Here is a 22735-nt window from a genome sequence, read left to right as displayed (position 1 = left end):
AGGGAAAGCTACCGCGAGCAAAAGCGCGAGGGAGTTTCCTTGTAAGTCGTAGGTGACGGGTGTTCAGCAGGACCTGATTACTCCTGAGAGAGAGAATCGCAAATTGGCGTGAGGGCGGTTAAAGTGCGTCAATTGACGTAGGTAATGGGGATCCCGGACAACACAGCCATCCGACCGGCTAGAAGCTGATGTTGATGGATGTGGTTGTTGCCGTGGTGGTGTTGGTGACTTTTGATGTGGCGACGCCGAGGGGCACGCGGTGGAGAGATAAGGACCCTTGAAGCTAGGTTCTTGGGTTGGCCAGGTCCAGTCTGCGTTCAGCTGAAAATAGCAGCAGCGGGCGGACACTCGGGACAGAGAGGTGCGGTAGGTACGGCCACAGGGCTGTGAACGCCTTGGGTGTGGACGGACGGAGGCACGGAGAGGCAAGGCAAGGCGAGGGAAGGGGAAACCGAGCTAGGCCGGCGTATGTAAGATGGATGGCGATAAGCGTCGGGGAGGGCTGAAGACGCTGGTGAGAGGTCAGGGACCGTAAGTCGGTATGTAAGGTAACGTATGTAAGAGGAAGAGATAGAGATAGATGGATAGCCCAAGGAGGGAACCTGCTGGTGAGGCTTTGAGCTGAAGAAGGAGGAGGGGGGAGATGATGAGAAAAAACAAAGTCGATCAGGAACCAGAGACCCACGATCCAACAGGGCCGGTAGTAGCCTTTATACTCGGGACCTGTTTGAAGACTGACAGAGTGACCTGAGTTACGTATCGTCTGTTTTGCAATGCTATGCCATGCTTTGCTAACCCCAGCAAGCCGGACCAGACCAGCAAAGCCAGGTGACTCTCCAAAAAATTGGAGTAGAGAAGCAAAAAAAAAAAAAAAAAATTGCAATGATTCCCGTGCATTTCTGCCCCCTCAAGGGAAGCACGTTGACTGCATCCTTGCAGCTTCGTGAGCTCCCACGACTCCTTTGGGGACAGAATTCGATCACGATGATGACTTCACCTGCAGCACAAATGCCCAACTATTACCAAATAATTATGGTCTAAGCCGTTTCGAGTAGGCATCAGCCTCAACTAGCGTTTCTGATTGGCTTGGGGTGCTATGTACCTTTTGTAAGTGAGGTATTCCAGACAGACCTCGACAGGTACGGCGAGGGGCAGGTAGGTGAGGTACCTACCTCCAGCTGAGGCACCCTCACCCTCACCCTCACCGTCGTCCACAGGGCCACAGGGCAGGCCGCCCGCTGCGAACCGGGGCTGGACTGGCCTGCTGCTGGTACCTGAGCCTCTGCTGAAGCAAATGAGGCCTGGGAGCTGCCACATGGGGCACATCACATGCGCCAATGGAGGGGCACCAAGGAACTACCAAGGGCCCAAACCTCCACTGGGGAGCCCACGATGCCACCGGCCGGTAGGTAAGCACCGTGAGGTATGGAGTACGTACTCGGTACCTTGTTTTTCCTCGGCGACGACAACCAAGTCTCCAAGTACCTCGCCTCACCTTGCTCTGTAGACATACCTGTCTACCTAGCAAGACACAGCGGTTTTCACCTCACGTCGATGTATTCTTCCAGGCACGGATATACGTATCTACCAACACTCATCTTGGCCGGCTATTCGAGGCTCTTCTCTCCACACAGTTCGTTTTTGATTCCTGTTGCAATTTTTTCGTCCGCTTTCTCTTTCGTTCCCTTGCGTCTGCCACTGTGTGTTTCGTTCGTCCGTCGATGAAGCGTCGGAGCAAGCATCCGACGTTTTTCTTGTGAATCCCATGCTCTTGCTCCCGTCACTGGCCAGGTACGTGTACTTACTTCGTTCTCTGCGAGCATACGCAGTAAGTGGGAGGGAGGTGGTGGCTAGGGGGTAAGCGCCGCCCGTAACAGAGTTGCAGGCCACTCGCCAACCAGGCCTGCCTTAGCCGGGCCGGTGGGAAAGGGAGACAGGTTAATCGTAGATCTTGATGTCAGAAGGCAGATCCCGCCGACACCCAGCCCCAAACCGCTTACACGCCGCCTTTCAACCCGCCTTTCAACCCGCCTTTTACAACACGACAACTCACTCTCAGAGCAATACACACACCAGGACAACCCAAGGCATGGCCAGCCTAACTCGATTCTGCTCGTAGCATCGTTTTCCTCTCAACCCCTGTTAGAGTCAACTCGTAATTGTCTCTAAAAAAAGTCAACAGCAACAAAACCCGGGCAGCCCCAGCCGGCCTCTCCGCCCCGGCGTTCAGTCTTTTAACAGCCAGCCCCGTGTACCAAAAAGAAAATTTAATATCTGGTTCCTGTGCGTACCCGGTTATCCGACCGCTGGGCCCCTCTTCGTAGTCATCATCCCTTATCAGCGTCCGCCCCGAATATCTTCGGCACTGGGTGGCCCGCCGTCCGGTGTTCCCTTATATCCCAATGCGCAATGAAAAAACCTGTATTTTAGAAAATGGTACGTACAGCATATAAATGTACACTGTATGGAAACATCCAAAAATTGCGTCTTTCCAAAATTTCATCCAGTTTGCCAACCGTCTCGATGCAACGCAATGCACCAGGGCCATGTCGCGAACACGACAACTAAAGATGTAGGAAACAGTGACAAGACGCGGCGGTACCTCTGTACCTGCTTTCCAACATCCCAACTCAGGAATCTTGGGTTACGCAGCCTTGAAGAGCGTCAAACAGCGTCGCGTAACGGGATCCGGGTCCAGAATCCGCAAGTCTCGAGTACCTCCGCCCCGAGTCGGGTTCGGCTGGGCCCTTTTACCGCCTCTTTCGTGTTGCAGCTCAAAACGCCCGCTCGTCAGCGCCGGCCCAGTCTTGACATCCACTGTAGTCTGTTCGTGGCCCCCCAAGATGGACTCCCACCCCGGCATGTAGTTGCACTTTGCAAAGAAGTTGGACCGTCTCCAGTGTAAGAGAATCGAGCAATTTAAAAGTAGAAACGTATAGATAACAGAAGGAAAAAAAGATGTATTCGCAAAAGTACACTTGAATCACACAAGTTAAAGTACACATCAAAATGTAGGTACATACCTTTCGACCCGTTACGACTCGAGTCGCGGGTTGGACATGCCAACTCCCCTGTCAAACCAAACCAGCCCAATGACCTCTACAACAAGTCCACAACCAGCGAAGCAAGCCATGTTCGTCCCTAATGTTGTTTCCATTAGTGTACGCCTGGGTCCGGAATCCCCAGTTTCCCCAAAAACAACGGAGAGGAGAGAGACCAGACCACCTCGCAGCAATCAAATCCGAGACCCCTTTTGCGCCCACCTTACCCCAGGTTGTGGGCATCGGACTAACCCCCCAACAAGCTAGGGCCCTTACGCAGTACCTAGACGGGACGGGGGAAGAGAGTAAGAGTAAGAGCAACAACAACACATACAAACACGGTCAAGATCCAGAAAAGACGAAAGGATCACGAGATGGCATATGTTGGGGATGGCCCTGCCCGCTCTGCCACGCCGAATGGCCCGGGAGCGCGGCGGCTGACCCCACAAACCCCGCCTAACCATGGCGGCGTTGGTCTCTCCACGAGGCGTGCACTTGTTGATGAAGCGTTTGCGTAGGATGCCAGTTTCCATTACCCCCAGATTACTTGATCGTGCAGCATTCGAGGGGCCACGGGACAGACCGACTTGGCCCCATTGGGGGACGACGACTCTGGGATGACAAGCCCCTACCTGGGTAAGGCAGGCAGGCATTGATACCAAGTTGACCCAGGCTCTCTTTCTTGAAGTCCCGAAATCCCCTTTTTCCCTTCCCCAGTTTCTTGGCCCCGTGGTACTAGTAACTAGGTACCGCGAAGGCGCGATGAATGGGAGATATTTGCACCGGCACCAATGGAAGTCTGGCCCAGCCGGCCGGGGCCCCGACCATCGAGGTCCCCGCGAACCCGCATCGCCATTACCAAATGGAAAAGCCATTGTAAAACACTGCCGGTGTCTGACCCCTCGTCACGCGCTCTGGCAAGGCCTTTTGTTTCGTCCAAAAAAGAATGAAAAATTTACTGTCCACGAACATGCTCGGGGTTGTGTCGCCGCCGCCGCCGTCACCTGCGGGCTTGCGTACTAATCACCGATGGTGGATGTTGTTATGGGAGTTTGGATGTCGTCTTCGGCGAGTTGGTGTGTGTTCGCATTCCATTGCACACAGTCAATACAACACACAAAACAATGGGGTACGCGGCGTTGGTGGCTTGCTCCCCCCCCCCCCCCCCCTACCTTTGACAACTCTCGTTGTTTCTGTCCCGCATAATCCACAAGGTACTTGATATGGAAGAGACAACGTCGGCTTGATCTCCCGTTTGGAAAGCTCAAGGCCAACCACGAATGGGTGTCTAGTCTAAGGTAGGTAGGTGCAATATGAAAGCACCTGTTTCTGCCAGGCTCTTCACCGTACCTGATTGACAAACACGGGATCTACATACATCCCCTACCGAGCACAAGCCTGGGCTCGCTCCAGGTTCTAGAATACTTCACCTTGAGCTGAGCTGAGCTGTGGACGGCTCCCGTGATGTAACTTCGCACATTGCTTCCCCCGTTGCTGCCGTCGCCGCCGCCACTGGCTGGGTGCTACTACTTTTACCCCAACCGCCGTTCCGAAAGCAGACAACGGGCTGGCGCTGGCTGATGACCCCTGCACCGCCACAAGGGGGGCGCCGGGAAAAACTCAGATCGTCACTTGTGCATTCTGCTCTCCCCCGGGTTTTTACTCTGCTCGGTTTCTTCTCGTTCCCCTTGATGCCGGAGCATATGTTGATGGAAACGAGGTCACGATGCCTCAAATTAATTTCCTACTGTCAGGGTTGTTGGGCCATGGCATCATTCCAGCTCCAGGTCACGATGGAGAGACACTGGGTATGTATGGGAGTTCCGGGTCCCGGGGTTCCACGCACACCGTCTTTGTCCAGAGTGACTCAAAGCATCCCTACGAAAAACAGAAAAACAAAAACTGACGATACTTTGGACCGTGGTCACAACATACGTGTCCTCCCCCAGTCGCCCCCTGCGGCGAGTTCGGTTGAGGAGTTGCAATGCCGTTGCAGGAATTGCGGCATCGTAGTCCGCATTACTGCCGGCCGCCGGATTGCGTATCCATGCACCAATCGCTCCCAACCATTGCCTTCCATCTTCCATTGCCTTCTCGTTTTCAAGACGGGAAAGTGAGGCCTCCTCCTTCTTGTCTTCTGCATCCCAACGGGCGCTCTCTGCCGCATCAGTTCCGATGAGGAATGGTCTTCTGTGATCCGTCACTTACCTCTGCTCACCTTTGCGGGAGCAACATGTTTCCTGGGACAAAAGAAACCGCTCACTCGCCCGGCAGTTGCAGCTTGATAACGGGCCAAAATGGCTCGTCCAAATCGAGTAACCCAATAGGCCATTTACGCCGTTCACGCCTGTTGTCCAAATGCCCCCCGAGGAGGCCTCTGCAAACTCAATCGACATGCCGTTTGACGGATGAGCCCAGCTGCTCGACTCGCCTTACTTCGCACATCATCCTGGAACTGTCCGATCCAATGCATTCAAACGTCGTCAACCCCGGAAAATATCAAGTAATCAACACAGGCAGAGCCTCCATGTCCCACGGCTAGTTCCCCACTTGAGACTGTCCCAACATCAAGTCCCAAAGTCCACTGCTGCCTCCAAACGTGGTCCCCAACACTGAGGCGGACCCGAAGTTGCTACACACTCTGCTTTCTTTAGCACATCTCGGGACCAAAATTGATGATGCAAGACCCAAGCCGCCCAGCCAGCTCCCTCCGACGGACCACACGTTTGGTCATCCCGTTGTGACGGTGAGCGTGCGAAGAAACGCCTTGGCTGGTGGGCAGCATCTCACACCCAACCCCCCGGGAGGTGCATGAGACTAGAAAGAAACCCCCCCAAGTGCGCAGATCATCCGGGCTCGGGAAAGCCTTCCAAGTTGCGGCCCACCACCCATCACCCGTCACCTCTCCGAGGTTGCAGAAACACGGGACGCAAAAAAAGACGTGATCCTGTCTCCCCGAGACCTGCGACAGGCGACGAAGACGACAACAGAGACTCGCATTGTTTTGGGAAACACAAGGCATAGACTGCCTTATCCCATGGTTCAAATTGATTGATGATACAGGGTGTGAAAGGTTCCCTCACTCCCCGGCGCGGCCCAATCTCGAAACGGCACGTTACGGGCTGGTAGCTAGCTTTGCTTCAGGATCTGCAGGTCAGCCCGGCCGATGCGGGCGAGATACCGTGCCCGTCCCCGGAAGGGCAGCTCGGTCGGGAGTGTGTGAGGATCCAGCGTCCAGTCTTCCCCAGAATCTCCTTGCCGGCAGGCCGTGATCGCCCGAACATTCGACGGGAGCGGGCTCCTCTTCGTCCGGCCATCCCATCCATCCCGTCCCACCCCGTCGTCACCTTCCCTTTCCCCCTCCCTCCCACCAATCCTCCTCCTGCAGGTCACATGCCCATTCCCCCTCCTACTGTTCAAATGGCATTCAACCATAATCTAAGTACCTTCACCTAGAGGCATCCCCGCCATCAGCACTACCAAGCAACGCCCTCGTACCTGACGTTTATTACCCCTCCACACTCCTCCACTCGCTTCCCCGTGCCCCAGACTCGCGGACCGTCCAGCCAAGAGACGAGTCAAGCAACCCCGCATGTGGCCAGTTTATGGGGTAATGAGGGGGTAATACTGGGGTTTTGAAGGGGTAATGAAAACGCCCATATTTCGTAATTCGAGACTTTTAGCTCAAGCACGTTATTTGGAGATGAGTAAAAAAGTTTTTTCTTGCTGTCACGATGCCGATTGAGAAATAATACAAAAATAATAATCATGGCAGCGTTTTGAAAGTTGTTTCCAAAGCCAGGTACATGAGGTACAAAGCCCCAAAGTACCGAGTGACAAACCTCGAAGTACCAACAACGACAAGCAACAACAGGTACAAAGACAAAAACACTTCGACCTGGATCGTGGATCTTGGGGGAGACTTTGCCAACCCAAACCCACTCTGCAAGATTTTTTTGGAGAAAAAGAGGGCCTGGAAGATTCACAGGACTTCCATCTCCAACTCTCCCCAAACCCGTCATGTCGTCTCCCGGTGGAACAGCTGATGGGTCTTGGCCGCTTACTGGTCAGCGTCAGCATCAGCATCAGCATCAGCATCAGCATCAGCATCAGCATCAGCATCAGCACCAGCATTTCCCTCCTCATGCCCTCTCAGATTTGACGCTTGATGGCCAGGCAAAGCGCGCCGCCCGCTTGGCGCAGCCCGTTGTTGTGGCCGACGCGGACAATGCCCTCCTCCTTCACGCCTATCGCGGCTGTAGGTCGGCGTTCTCGCCCTGCGGTCATTCTCCAGCGGGAGCAATCATGGGGGAGAAGTCTTTTGCTGAGGGAAGGGTGAAGTCACCCACCATCTCCAGGTCGCGTCGCGAAGCTCTGATGCTGGCACCCGTGGTTTGTGTCGTTCGAAGTCGCCCTCAACCAGAACCGTCAACGTTTGGAAAGACACGGAGGAACGCATGAGATTTGTCTGAGAGCGTCTTTCTGAATGAACTAGCAGTTCCCCGAGCCATGGACGTCACTCTTACCCCGCGGATATTTCCTTGGTACAATCATGATGGTGATTTGGATCAGCGTGACATTGACGAGAGAATGGATGGCGCGAGATCGAGAAGGTCCTCGTCCCAAGAGCATCGCTTCTGACGAGGTGCGAAGTTGGCAATGACTGCCAATGGTGGAGTGGTCAACTCTCCAAACGCGGAGCCGCGTTTGAAGCAACCGAACTGGACTTCTCTGACATTAGCGAGCCGCATTCCAAAGGCAGTACCAAGTGTGGCCGCTGCAGAGCCTTGGCTACCCCAACGTGGATGACAGACGAAGACTGGAGACATCCAAGATCAAGTCCCAAGCTGGGATACGGCAGTTCGGCTGAAGAATCTCTTGCGACCTAGTGGTCGGTTCTCGAGGCGGACACCTGAATGGGAAGAACACATCAAGTTGGCGGCATGTTCGACTTGTTGAGGATTGGAGATCATGAGGGGATGAGGTTTACCAGAGCCGGGATATGAACCAAAGCTCTATCAAAGAGAGAACGTATTCATTGCTTCCGTCTACATAAGAAGCAAATGGAGATCCAAGAACACCAATGGGCCATGCATGCTCTCAAAAATCAGAGCATCGTGTGGTTGTGCCAAGACCAGCTGAACGTGCCAAGCTCGATAGTGAGTTGTGGCGTTGGCCAACCCTCAGCTCAAGCCACGCAGGCCTCGAACCTCAAAGACCTCTGTCTTATCGACGAGTCAAACGTCGTGGATATCAACGTGCTCAAAACCCCTCTTTATCCTGTGTCGATCTGATTTATTGTGGTTCTTGTTGATTATTTCTCTCTGAAGTTTACTCTTGCCCCGTTAGATTCTTGTTATTACACCTTCAGGAGTGAATGGGTCTGGTCTCACTCGTATCTGCGAGCTGGTACACATCCTCAGAATGGAATACTTCAAAAAGGCCAAAAGCCAAGTCAAGGGAGCAGTCAAGGAGGCCCAGGTCCTGCCACAACAGCTTCAGAGCCAGCATCAGTATTCCCAGCCACAATATCAGCAACACCAGCCGCAGCAAAACAGCTATTCAACGACAACAGCACAATACCCCAACCATCAACACCAGCCGCCGTATCCGTACCCCAACTGCCATTATGGCAACCCCGGAAACGGTGTGAGCCAGGCTGGACCACCACAGTATCATTACGGAGGGCCGCAACATTCATACCATCATGGACAGCCTACAAACCAGGCACAGCCAGCGATGTCTCCTGGCCACTATCCGCAATACATGGCAGCTCCTCCACCACAACAGAATGCCACTTACCAAGCACCACCGCCACCACCATCAACCGCTCGGCCGCAGCCGCAACCAGATCTCGGGTATCAGGGGCATCAGGGATATCACGCTGCTCCTGCTCCTCCGCCTCCGCTGAACTACAATGGTCACGCAGCGCTCCAGCAGCCAGAGGCAGAGTACACGCCCCAGGAGCCTGGGCGTGGTCAGATACAGAGTTCTTCTCCAGGTCAGACGTTTGATATGACTGCAATGTCTCAAGCCCTAGGTCCCGGTCCAGGCCAGAGCCGCGATGCTACACAAGCACAACCCCAGAATCAGCAGCGCCAAGCTTATCTCCAGCAAGATCTGCCATCGCCGGCAGCCCCTCCGTCCAACGCAACCGCTCTTGTACCATGTCCCAAGTACGAGATGGCGTCTTTGGAAGTCGCGTCGTTCTACGTTCTGAGGGACGAGGTTTTGAATGCACATCAGTCATCCCCAGGGAAGAAACGGACGGATCCTGACGCCTTTGCTATCTGCAGCGCTTGCTTTGCTAGCGCAGTTGCATCAACAGGAAGCTCTCAGCTCTCTGCATGTTTTCGTCAACGAGGGAAAGCAATACCAAAAAACCCCGAGACACCGAGGCAGTCCTTTGAGCAGCTCGAGTGTCGATACGCCACCGTGCCGCGCCTGCGAGCGGTCATATCTCAGTTTGGCGGACAGCAGAAACCACCATACGAAAGCTCGGCGATGATAGATTCTCTGGTATATCTCGCCAAATCCATTTGCGAACTCGGACTCTGTGCCGGGGCAGGGCCGGTCACCGAGGAGACGCCATACTACACTTCCAGAGCACTCGACCAGCTCGCCGTATGCGGCACCTGCTTCGAGCAATCCCTCCGCGGTACTCCCTTCGAGCGGGAGCTGTACCGCTCCGCGCCCATGTCTGGATGGGGATGCGATGTCCGCGGAATTCGCGGACACGTCTTCAAGATGCTCTCGCGGGAGCTGGACGCGGGCCCGCAGCGCATGTCGTTCGGCCGTTTCGCAGAAGCCACGCGATCCCGGCTTGCCATCGGCTGTGCAGGAGAGAACAACCCCATCTGGCCCGTGGAGTCCTCTGCGCCGCACTACAGTTACGAGCCGCACGACCCGAGCAAGGCGGGTGTGTTCTGCGAGGCGTGCTACTGGGACTTCATCCACGGCACGACTATGGACCGGTTCTTCAACAGCCGCGTCCGGCTCGACGAGGAGTTTCGCGGCACCATTTCGTGTGACCTTGGGGGTGTGGCTTCGCGGTTTGCTATGCAGTGTGCCGTCAGGTGCGGTGACGACGAGGTCTGGCGCCGTTGCATCTCGAGAAGGGGAACGCTGCCACCTTGTGTTGGACTCAGGGGTGTCGACGAGGAGGATTTGCTAGGAAAGAATGCAGACGACGACTCCTTATGGTATTGCTTGGCAGAGCATCCCTCGATCGAAGTCTGCCCTTTCTGTTACAACTCGACGGTAGAGCTGCTCGGAGCCAGCCACCTCTTCAAACCAATCGCCCGTCCTCTTTCCCCCGGCGTGATACGGTTCTGCTTTCTCTCGAACCCATCAGATCACGACGCCGACACATCAGACAGCGCCAATTTCGAGAATACGCTGGTCTGGCGCGGGCTCATTCTGCGGCGATGGCTGCACCAAGGCTTCGACTCGCACAGAATCGACGACTTTGCGGGTTTCCGGAGCGCGGCGGGACTCGTAGCTTCGTGGCCGCCCCCTTGCGGCGGCTCCGAGCGGGCATTCAAGTCGGGAAGCGGCCGCAAGTGGTTCGGCAACGCCTTCTATCTCATTGGCGACGACGAGCAACATATCAGTCTCAACATGTGCGAGGAGTGCAATGATGACGTGGTCAAGGGCACAGCGCTCGAGTACGACCTGTCCCACGACAAGACGGCGCGGGCGTACGAGATCTTCCCGGACGGGCTGACGTGCAACCTCGGGACATCCCGACGTCTGCGGAACGAGCTAGCCGCGTCGCTGAAGAAGGGCACTTTTGTCGACTTTGCGCAGTACTTCTACAGGCGCAAGGATGTCTCCGAGCGCAAGAGGGCTATAGACAAGCTCTGCCAGGAGCAGACTGTTCGGCAACAGCAGATGCTTGATGCGGTCAACCTCCAGGGCCAGGCTGCCGCGCTTAATCTCATGCAGCAGCTCAACGCCAACACGAAAGCTGTCATCATGGGTGTCGGCGGGTCCGTGTCGGCCGCCGCGGCGACGGACTACGGCCAGCGCTTCGGCAACGCGACTGTCGGGTATGGACACTTGACTCACGGGTCGGCGGCGGCTGCGCAGGCACATCATGATGCGCAAAACATGGCAGCAAGACAGCGGCAGGGTGTGAGCGCTGCGGACTTTAAGCCTTGCGGTGATACCTGGGCTGATACGCAGCAGTTGTTGACCTTGGCCAAGGCCGTCGAGGAGGAGTGGAAGGCTGTCAACTAAGAAGAATGTTACTTAAAATAATAACCAGGTGTTTTGAAATTGGGTCGACCCGGTGCGCTTCAAAGAGCAGGTTGAACTATTCATAAAGAGTTGTCGTCGAATGCTTGACTTTCTCTTCTGCTTTAACCGGGATTCACTTCAATAAATGCTTTATTTCTACAGCGATTGATGATCGCAATGTGAGGTTGGAAGTCGGTCACACATCATTTGAACAGAAGCATTAGATGGTCACTAGTCGCAACTGAACCTCATCAGTTCGTTTCCAGGATATTCATATCACGGTCCAAGAAAACATGACGTATCTATTTTCCAGCCCCCCTTGCCCAGAGCCAACCTGTGATCCAAGTTTCCCATGAAACCGGTTGAACATTAGTCTTCCACCTCCCTATCTTTAAATACTGTCTGACTGTCTCATTGACTTGACCTGCAATACGTGGAGGGAACGCCTTGGCTATCTCTTCAGTCGTCAATGATCCTGGTTGCTGTACGTTGGCGCCGGCTTCAACTAATATTTGTATGATCCTCCCAATCATTTCGTTGCGTAGGGTAACCCCATGTTGGGCCGTTTTCGGAGCGCCGCTACTCACAGTCCCCCTATTGCCCTCAACATATGCAGCTCGCACCGCGTTGCAAAGCCATATCCAAACGGGATTGGCGGATTGGCGATGTGCGGTATTCGGCTGTGCCCCGTGGGTAAAAAGCGCTTTTATCATGCTTAACCTGGCATCTATGAGGCTTCGAGACGCCGGATCAAGCTCAGCCTTGATTACATTCTCGAGCAAGGGGATCCAAGAGAGCCTCTTGAGGTAGAATGAGTTTACATCTTTGGCTAGCGGAAGAAGCTGCTTCAGAACACCCAAATGTCGAAGAGCCACGTTTAAATCAGCGTTGCCTACAATTGCTGTGCCGAGAAGGTGCAAAAGATATCCCCATTTCTCTTGATCAAACACGGCTCCACGGGCCAAGAGTAAGGTGATCATTTCTCCAAGGTCCACTTGACCTGGGTCTGGGGACGCACTTGCCTCAATCGCCAGCTGCAGAAGTTTGGATGGGTCGTCAAACCCACTTAGTCCTGCGCTTATGCATTCGGATACATACACACAGAGGCAATTCTGGACAGAGAGACGAGCCATGCTCAGCGACACGGGAGCGTTCGAACGGACATCCACGATGTTGGAAAGCTCATCAACATACTCGACCGCAATCTTTGCCTTTTCTTTCTCTGCTCTGCCGGCATAGATCATTGCCTGTTTGATGAAGGCTTCTGCCGGTGCATCCGATGGTAGTGCCTTGATGAACGACACGTAGGCCATGAGAACAATCGTATCTGCAGGAAAGTCGTCCAGTATGTCCATGATGAAATTCCTCATTTCCTCGGTTCTGAGAAAGTCTCGAACGGTACGATGCAGGAATTCCACGCCATGAGAAAGGTATGCTCTCTGCTCAGAGGGGTTCAAGTGGTCTTCCAGGAGTCCTTTGCAGCGGGCGTTAAGCCTGCGTCGCATAGAGAAATGCCGGCGGAATATTTCATGATCGTCCATCGGCTTAATCGCAGCATCCAAGCCAGGATGGTCATATTCGACGCAATCATCCAAAAATGAGTAATGCATCAAGGTGAAAGGATGCGTAGCATTGAGTGCGACCTGGAAATACAAGGCCATCTGCTTGTGATAGATCGGTTCGATAGACTGCAGGATGTGCCGGAAAAAGGGTCCCAAGTCCCTGGGAACTTGCTCGATCCGCTTCTCGAGCAATTGGATTGAATCGCTGTTTCCCAGCCCTTCCAGCACTGATCGAACAACGAGTACGACGCAGAGGAAAACTCCCTGAGCTTTAGTGGTAATTTGATCGATCAGATTGTTGTATCGAGCATCAGATGATGCCTCAAGTTTCCAGCTGTAGTCCTGCTGCAACGTTGAGGAGATATACTGGTGGATGTCGTTTCTTGTGAGCATGTGCAGATATAGCTTCTGCGATTCTTGAAGCCCCACCGAGTCTTCGAAAACATTCCAAGGTCGACTCGAAACACACAGCTTGAAGTTCAGCTTGACCTTCTCGCCACAGGCCAATGTCTGGAGAATTCTAACCACCTCCTTGGGATCGCCGTGGTATTCATCGAGACCATCCACAAACAGACAAAAGCGTGGTATATTAGTGTCAATATTGGACAGCTTTTGAAGAGTCGAAAGCATTTCGTTGACTGTCCACGTTGGATCAATCTCGTCCCCGTAGACGTGATGTTGTCGATTGTCGCCTTTGGAACTCATGCTAGCCAATCGATCAGGTGGTGCAGCCGCTGGGATAAGCTCTGGATGCGATGAAAATATATCAAACAAAAGAGACCTGAGAAGACCCTCGATAGTCTTCTGTAGGTGCGTCCCAGCATTCCAAAAGTAGTACGCGGCCACAACACACTCTCTAGGACCAGCCCATTCTTTGAGACTGGCTAGTGTTTCTGGGTGGTCGGCAACGAATTTCATCAATGTGGACTTTCCAGACCCGGGTTTGCCTGGCACCCAGTAAATACCTTCTCCTTCTCGAAGCCATTGATTTAGAGTGACTTTGGGATGTTGATTGTCTTTTCCACATTTGACGTTTTTGCTCAAGATCCAATTGAGAGTCTGAGAATGTGCTGGAGGGATAGCTTCGTGATGGACGCTCAAAGACTCATAATACAAGCTGTGTACAACTCTGTGTTCAGACATCCACTGTCTTTCCGACAGCGATGAGATAGCCTTGAGCTGCGCAGAAAGTGATTCGAGTAGAACCTGACTATCGTCTTTGTTTGACACAATCTTCTGTGCCTCAGAGGATACATCTCGTACGAGAGATTCGATTTCATTGAGCTTCGCCGAGTGGTCGTGGACGAGAGTCAGCTAGGCTCCTTGAAGTTGCTCAAGATGCGCCAGCAGTCCCGATTGTTTCTTTCTAAGGAAGCATATTGTCAGTGTGTATCAAGACCATTGAGGAGAAACCGCCTACTGAGTGATGACAGCTAAATGGATCATCAGATCCGAACGACAGCTTTCCATCTTCTTTTTCGGGGCCTTCAGCCAAGAGTTCCCCATCAAGTTCTTCACCAACTGCTTGAGACACTCCGTTTTCCCAGCAGTAGAGCCAACACGTGCAGCCGATAAACATTGATTTAGCTCGTCTGAGGTTTCTTTACACTGTATCGCAAGTCGAACCATGTTTATCTCGGCCTGCAATGGCTTCACGGATGCTGGCATCGCTTCGAGATCATCGACTGACACCGGCGGGATTAAAGCCGAGCTCAATTCGCTGACATATCGACACACGTCTTCGAGGTCCTTGAAATATTTCGTGGTACCTTCTATGGAATTGTAAATCTGCCTGCCTTCGGAGACCAAGCCTGCGCAGAACTGTAAGAATTGCAGTATATTGCCTGCTAAACTCACGGCGGCTAGTGCTTCCATGTCCCAAGAATATGATATTATTCGATGTATGAATCTTTGGTGGGAAATGAAAATATGTTCTTTACTGCAAGTCAAGGTTGGGAAGGGCTTGCGTGGCGATGCGTCGAACGAAGTTGAGAAATTGTCCACACCGGGGCGGAATCGCACACTCTTATCAACTCCGACTTTTCACAGCTGCATGATGCATCGAGTGCGTCGCCATGCAGTCTGCCTGCAGAGTTGCCCATTGGGGCGGTGCAGCAGCCTGATTTAACGGGCGGTGCTTCGCAGCGTCGGGCACCAATAAGGACACTGAGGAGCTCGAAAATATTCTTGATAATTTCAGACACTTCCCCTTTAAGTACCTTACTTTGATCAATCGCATTGTATCCATAGGGAACAGTGTGAGTCTCTACCGATACCTTATGTTCAGCACTAATGCTCCCGCGCGGGAGCCCCGCAGCAGCTGCAGTGCAACCTCTCATTGGACTGTGCGGCGCCCCGGCGCGGGAATATTCATTCTTTTCGGGGTTTCTCTGGCGCATCATGACTTCACTCCTCAGATCCAACTGAACACCAGAACTAAAGATTGAAATTACGTGCCTGAGCTGGAGATCAGGCTTCGTTTGCTTGCGATTCGTGATCGTCATACAAACTGGGACACATCCATTCTGCCTCATCCAACTCTTTCGTCAACTCAACTCGCATTTTGCGGCTTCATCCCCCTGCTGCTGAGTCCACGCACCCCGCCTCCTCACACTTACTCAACATCGAGCCAGGAAGCTGTTAGTCAGTGGCCAGTACAACTTAGTGGCACTCCGACAATGGACACCTCCAGCAGAGCATACGCAGAGTCTCTGGATCAGAAAGACGCCCTGCGGCACATGCGGGATGAGTTTGTCATCCCGACCAAGCAGGAGGTCACCAGCACGACCCTGGCAAAGAAAGGTCTCTCCCAACCCAAATCAGACGACACTCTCCACTCTCATTCTCCCAGCTCCATATATCACGAAAATTGAGGCTAACATCCTGTCTCCTGTAGATGAGAGCTCCGAGCAGAAGCAGCAGAAATGCACCTACCTCTGCGGCAACTCTCTCGGTCTGCAACCCAAGCGCACGTCTGAGAGGATACAGCAGTACCTCGCAACATGGGCGACACGGGGCGTCCAGGGCCACTTCAAGCCGCTGGACGACTCGCCCCTTCCGACATGGCTCGACGTTGATGCCAAGGCATCCAAGATGATGGCTCCCATCGTTGGCGCCGACGCTTCTGAGGTCGCCGTAATGCAGACGCTCACGGCCAACCTCCATCTGCTGATGTCGGCCTTCTACAAGCCGCAAAAGGACGGCCGGCACAAGATCATCTTGGAAAGCAAGGCCTTTCCCAGCGATCACGTAAGATATCCTCGTCATGAGCAAGCTCCATTACTAACAAATAGAGACAGTTCGTCGTCGAGACGCAGATCAGACACCACGGCCTCTCCCCGGAAACCTCCATGGTCTGTATCGAGCCCGAGGACGCCGCAAAGGACAGCACGCTTAGCACCGAGCACATCCTCTCCGTGATCGCGGAGCACGCCTCCGAGACCGCCCTGCTCCTCCTGCCGGGCATCCAGTACTACACCGGCCAGCTCCTCGACATCCCGACCATCACGGCCTTCGCCCGCAAGCACTCCGTCTTCGTCATCTGGGACCTCGCCCACGCCGTCGGCAACGCACCCCTGCGGCTGCACGACTGGGACGTCGACGCCGCGGCGTGGTGCACGTACAAGTACCTCAACGGCGGGCCGGGCTGCATCGGCGGGGCCTTCGTCCACGAGCGGCACTCCCGCGTGACGACGGCCGTCTCGGACCCGGACGCCGCGTCGGGGTACACGAACCGCTTCGCCGGGTGGTGGGGCAACGACAAGTCGTCGCGCTTCGTCATGGCGACCAAGTTCCACCCAGCGCCCGGCGCGGCGGGGTTCCAGCTGAGCAACCCCAGCGTGCTGGACATCACTAGCCTCTGCGCGTCGCTCGAGGTGTTTGAGCTGGCCGGCGGAGTGGGACCGCTGAGGGAGAAGTCGCTGCGGCTGACGGCGTACCTGCAGGACTTGCTCGACGGGCTGCCGGAGGATGTGAAGGCGTTGTTCCGGATCATCACCCCGCGGGAGCCCGAGGCGAGGGGTGCGCAGCTGAGTCTGATGCTTGCGGATGGGCTGCTGGACGGGGTGATGGAGTACTTCGAGGAAGAGGGGGTCATCATTGACGAGAGGAAGCCGAATGTCGTGCGGGTTGCACCGGCGCCTTTGTATAATAACTTTGTGGACTGCTTTGACTTTGTCGAGCAGTTTGCAAAGGCTCTGAGGAAGGCGAACAAGAGTCCGTAGGATGGGAAGGTGAATCAAATAGCAACATAAGCTGTTGCGTTGCATTTCTGGCTCCGTTTTGACCCTGTGTGGCTGGCGGCGAGTTCTAGATGGAGACATGACCAGCGAACAGCAAGATAGATATTATCAGGGCGATATATTATCCCAGGGAGGAGCACATTGTAAGCTGGACTAAGTACTGGTGACATCTGATGGGAATATCATAGTCAGTTTTTGTTTTAGCCTGGCTCGTTGAGAGCGACAACAAGTCCGGAGCTGGAATCTTGATCATGACACTCTTTCTATAGCGGCATCTTCGATGAAGGAGAAGTCATGTCGAGTACGTTCTTCAAATCGAGATGGATACATCATAGCAGCAGAAAGAGGGTTTGAAACCAAGTCGCTTTGCACTCAATACCGCCAACATTACAATGATCACCCTATGCAAAAGAGTTTTACTATCCGGGCAGATGCTTCTAGCTAACTGGGTGAATAACCACCTGTGAGCTCTACTGAGGATAATTACTTTTACTATGATCGATATCTTAGCCGTTGCTATCGTTAGTATTGATGTCTTCGTCGTCGTCGTCGTCGTCGTCGTCGTTGATGTTGCTCTCTTCTTATTGTCGTTTTTAATTTCACCTTGATTATTCTTTTCGTACTTACTTCTTAATATTGGTATTCTATGATCACTATCCGCCCGAATAGCAAAAAAAGCTATGCGAATATTGATGACAACACCGAGTTCAGCCGCCAAATTTTCAGGAGTCTCTTGATCGAGGCACGACCAAGGTTCAAAGTTTTGGTCTTGTGAGAGCCATATGCTTCTCCATCTGCACCACGCCAACATGGCTCCTCCCGAGGACCCTTGATCTGAAGATCGCTCTTGGCTCGCGGCATCGGCATCCGAACATTGCAGGATGTATGCAGGTCGGACTGATGTTCGGCAACATCACTTACGTCGTCGCAAGACGTGTGTCACAGAAATGCGGGAGTGAAGCCTGCGGCGCTGGAGATGCTGCAGAGTCGTTTGAGCGACGTCTTCTATGACAACAGGATGCAGAAGAACGATGAGCTAAGATGTTTGGAGTGATGGATGGGGATGTATCTCTCGATACGGCGGTTTCCGTCACTGTCTGATATGCGCAGTAGTTTACGGGGCAACTTATGTCTGGGGCAAGTTCGTTGTCACAATATGTCGTCAGTCTATAGTTGAGACCTGGGAACATGACGATGACTTGGGACGGGGCGGTTCGTCCAGACTATCCGGATGGTTCATCGTGAAGGGCATCTTCAAGGCTAGGCTTTGTCATTTTCTTGTCTTGAACGTCATCATGATGTTGGTCTCAGTTGTTTGTCATCACTTCAAAATCCTGGAGATCATTGAATGGCTCAAGAGCGAATCTGTGACAAGGCTAAACCTGCCATACCAAGTGCTCCTCGTTCTCCAGACTGTGGAGTTGCGCTTCTGCTTTGGACCGTACGTGTTCAAGACCACTTTGACATCGTTCTCATGCCTCGATAACTGCCTGTAGCGCTATCTCATCATTCCATCCAGCGTCATAACAGGTCCATGACCAGCTCGTCAGAGAGTTGAACACGTTTGCTCTGCGACACCAAAATCGCATGTTGCGGGACCGACAATTCGGGAGTAGGGCCTTTTTTTTTCCCTGCTACCATACAGGCATTTCGCTGCAAGGCTGCAAGGAGCTGTCTCGGCACCGAGAGACAGGTCCCAGGGAGAAACATGACACCATTCCTGCGCCCTGAGAGGCAGAACCAGGACCCTACCCCCAAACGTGCTGACTGACCACCCCCGGTAAGACAACAACATGCATAAATGAGTCGAGTCTTATCGCGAACTTGGCACTTCCGCAAGGGCGTCAAAAAAAAAAAAAAAAACACCCTCAACAGCCCTTTCGGATGATCTGTCTCGAGCATCCGAAGATGGAGAAGTTGTCTTGAGCCTCTCTCAGATCGTGATGACCCTCAAAGCTGGACACAGCTCGGTTGTGCGGGCGGATTATCTGCATTATCGATGAATCATGGCGGCCTCGATCATCGCATCTACAAAGACCGAGTATCAGATGGCCGATTACCTCTTGGCTCTCCAATCTTTACCTTGCTGCACGGGGGCCGTGGGGGTTTGGGAGTGGGAGAAGGGGGCTGAGCGGGAGAGAGAGTTGCTGCTTCGGCAGGTGCAGGTGCGATTCCCGGGTCCTCGGTCCCGAAAGAGCTGGGTTTCAGATGATGAGGCTCTTCGGGGGAGAGTTGAGGCCCGCTGCCGCGGTAGAGCAATTGACTTTCGCCTGCGAATCGAGAATAAAACAACAACATTTGGGAGCTTTGGGCTTGTGCTTGTTTTTTCTTCTTCTTCGTCCCTCCCTGATTTCTTTCGCGCTCCCTGCCCTAGGAAGCTTCCGGGCGATGGCAAGGACATGACCCTGCGTGGGGTCATCAGCAGTTCAAGCACAGCGCTTCCTGGAGTTGGGGGCAGAAGTCTGTTTGGCCACTCGGTCGTAGTAATCGTAGCAAGCCGACTGGGTTTAGCCGCGCGGCCGCCAAATGACGTTTTGAAGTCTTTGTGTGTGGTGTGAGAGGCAACGACACGGTCTGGGAACATTGTCTGAAAACAGCATTGCGTGGAATGCGTGTTGGATTCTGGAATGGGTTCCTGCGAAAGAAACCCGGCACGTTGTGGTCATTACCGAGGATTCCTCCCGTCAGGAAATCATCTCGACGATAGTTTTGCTTGGCAGGAGAAGGGGGGATACGCGAGCTGATAGGATGAGGAAGCCATGGTAAGCGCCATCGACGCCATCAAGTCGAGCTTGTTGTTGCTGGAAGCGACGGCGTCGTTTGCAGCTTGTGGTGGGGCAGGAAGTGAGAAGCTTGGGGAGCTTGCACCTGGGGAGAGCTGGGAGCTGGAGCGTTTTGGCTTGAGCCCAGACGTAACGGGCCAGCCGCTCTGACGCGAGGTCTGGACACATTGGTGATGGCGCAACTTGATCGTTGCTGGGGGTGGCTGCGTTGGTGTTGTGTTGTCGAAGCACATCACAAACACTCGGAAGGGTCTATTCTCGATGCGAAAAAGAAAGACGGAGCAAATGGTTCAAACGTGGTAGGAGGCAAACGAAGAGACATCTCGATGACCGCAGACGTCGACGGGATGAGGCCGTGGCAGAGGATCTGCGTCAGGGTCGATACTCGATCCGTGTGTTCCAGAGGAGGTTTTCCTATTGCAGGTTTGCAGGTGTCCATTTGGTCTCCATTATTGAGAGTTCCAGTGGGGGCCGGCATTGGTCCCCGGGGCCAGTCCAGTGGGAGAATGGCGATGGGTGGCATGACGGAGGATCGTGATGTCTCCGTCATGCATATGAATTGTTTAGATGAATCCGGACGACAATATATGATGGGCTATGCGTGTGCGGGAGTGGGAGGACGGAAGTTGCGATGAAGGTGGGCGGGAGATGTTTAGTCACCGGAATAGGGGGATACTCGTCAACACACACGGCCCTTTGCGAGATGGGAAGTATCCCGTTATGACACTCCTACATCGAAGGACGGGAGCTTTCCCATCTTCAGGTAGTGAAAGCCCGGGCTGGCCAATGCAAGAAGCCGTTTTCCCAAGTGGACAGGGCCGGGCCCGAGAGCTTAATGCCCCTCCCAACCAACCCAACCAAGGAACCAAAGGCCAGAACTCAACAGGCCCCCTTCTTTTTAACATTAGGAGTTATTACGCAGGCCAGGGAATATGACTAAAGACCCGGACCCCGATAACGGTGCTACTTTAAGACATTGCGGACGGGCAGCGCAACATCCAGGAGAAGGCGGGACAGGAGGGGCACCAGAAGAAAAGAAGGGAAAAAAAAAAAAAAAAAAAAAAAGGTAGAGGGTACGATGGGGAGGGGCTCGGAGACAGCTCCTGAATGCTTGTCCAAGTGATGATACCTCACAGAGTAGCATCTGGCCAGAAGACTATGGTATCCTGCGAAATGACTGGCTGAGGGCCCAAACTGCACATGCTGAGTAACTGCGGTATGTCATTGGGATGTAACTGGTAACTGGACACTGGACATCAGCAGAAAAAGCCGACAGGCCCCTTGTCGAAGCCCAGTTGTTTCAAGTCCATCCCCCCTGGCCAAACATCGTGCAGGGAATCTCCAAAGACCAATTTGATCATCATCCACATCGCTGGGCTTGGGCCGAGGGCGAGCGAGCGAGCGAGCGAGCCTGAGAGCCAAGGAGAAGACGATGAGGAAGACAGAAAAAAGAACGAGAGATGCAGTTACGAATACTCTGTCCGGGATGAGATGCTCAGTGCTGGAAAAGGCGAGAGAGACACGCAGTTGGGCTGACGCATCATTCCCCTGAAAAGTGACATGCCAAACAACACCACACACACCACACGACACAGCATTTTGGGGGCTGCATGTGTGCCTGAAATTGGGTATGCACAGCGTCTGCACCTTCGTACTCCTGCTGCAATAACTGCATCTGCTTCTGCAACTACGACCAAGAAAAAAGCAAGCACGTTTCCTTGCCTAGGTAATAACTGAGAGTTGAGTACGGAGGATACCTGACGCTGCTTCTGACCACCTACGCAGTACGGCTGTTGTATCCGAACCTTGGTCCAATCTCTCCCGTCTCCTGCAGTAGCTCTTTCTTTCACATTGTTAGGTAGATTGGATTTTTAATTCGTCTTGACATCAGGAGCATAGCAAAGGGGTCCTGGCCAAATTTTTTTTTTCTTTCCTTCGTGCCGCCTTCGTCATATTATTCACCAGGCGCACAAACACACAACTTTTTCGGCAGATCCCTCCCACAAACAACTACCTCACTCCAAACCCGCCTCCACGTCTACCTTTCGCCTTTCCTTCCGTTTCCTTCATCCTTCTCATTTTTTCGCCGATACCTTACCCGGACCAACTCTTGGGCCATCCTTGATGAGAGCCTCATAATTTTCCGTCGCAATTGACGATCCCAACCACTCTCCCCCGCCCCTGTTCGTCGCTCTTTGCCAACTTCATCCCGCTACTTTTCTTTTCTGCCACCGTTACCGTACCGCACCGTACGCTACGTATACCCAACCTTCTTCGCCTTACTCGCCGGGCTCGCCTCACCTCGCCTCAGCGCCCCCTTCACCAGTGCGCCGTTCCCTGTTCTATTCATAGCCCGGCTCTTTACCAGCCCAGCCTGGCGAGCCATTCAAACCAACCCCCTACTCTGTCGACACCAAGCATCGCAGTCCTGGACTGACCTGACAACGGTCTGGCTGCAACCGACGCACCACGCGACACACGGCCACCAACAACTGCATCTGCTACTCCTGCGCGCATCTGCGTTTTCCCTCGCCTGATTACGGATCCTGTACTCGACAGCAAACATCTCGCGCAATTGATCGAATCCGTACCCAATTTATCCAGACAAGCGACATCCCTCCCCGGGTCTCTTCAATCGCAACGCCGACGCCCGGCCTAATCAACCACCACCCACCCGGGACGACACACCCTGGCCGCCCCGAGGACAATCTCGCGCCGCTAGAACCAGAACCTGGCCGCCCTTTTTTTCAGCCGACGAAACAGCGGAGTCGCAATTTCACCCCCCGTCGAAGCCCACCAAGCACCAAACAGCCAGCTCCAAGCCTCTGGTCGTCTCCAATTCAGCGCAGCGACATTCTCTCCCATCG

General features: G+C 53.7%; 2 protein-coding genes across 2 annotated transcripts; both read left to right on the top strand.

The window, feature by feature from the left end:
* Nucleotides 1-8465: 8465 nt before the first annotated feature.
* CGCA056_v001822 (uncharacterized protein) lies at nucleotides 8466-11282 on the top strand (the record flags this gene model as incomplete). The annotated part of the gene is made up of 1 exon (XM_037317082.1): nucleotides 8466-11282. The coding sequence occupies one exon, from the start codon at nucleotides 8466-8468 to the stop codon at nucleotides 11280-11282; it is 2817 nt and encodes a 938-aa protein (XP_037185712.1).
* A 4240-nt stretch (nucleotides 11283-15522) lies between these two features.
* On the top strand, nucleotides 15523-17067 carry kyn-2 (Kynureninase 2; the record flags this gene model as incomplete). The annotated part of the gene is made up of 3 exons (XM_037317081.1): nucleotides 15523-15646; nucleotides 15741-16093; nucleotides 16144-17067. The coding sequence occupies 3 exons, from the start codon at nucleotides 15523-15525 to the stop codon at nucleotides 17065-17067; spliced, it is 1401 nt and encodes a 466-aa protein (XP_037185586.1).
* Between the last annotated feature and the right edge of the window lie 5668 nt (nucleotides 17068-22735).

The sequence above is a fragment of the Colletotrichum aenigma genome, assembly GCF_013390185.1.
Source record: "Colletotrichum aenigma strain Cg56 chromosome Unknown KSG_Cg56_contig01, whole genome shotgun sequence".
In the NCBI taxonomy this organism is placed as follows: Eukaryota; Fungi; Ascomycota; class Sordariomycetes; order Glomerellales; family Glomerellaceae; genus Colletotrichum; species Colletotrichum aenigma.
The sequence above is the reverse complement of the archived record's forward strand: the minus strand, read 5'-3'. Positions and strand labels throughout refer to the sequence as shown.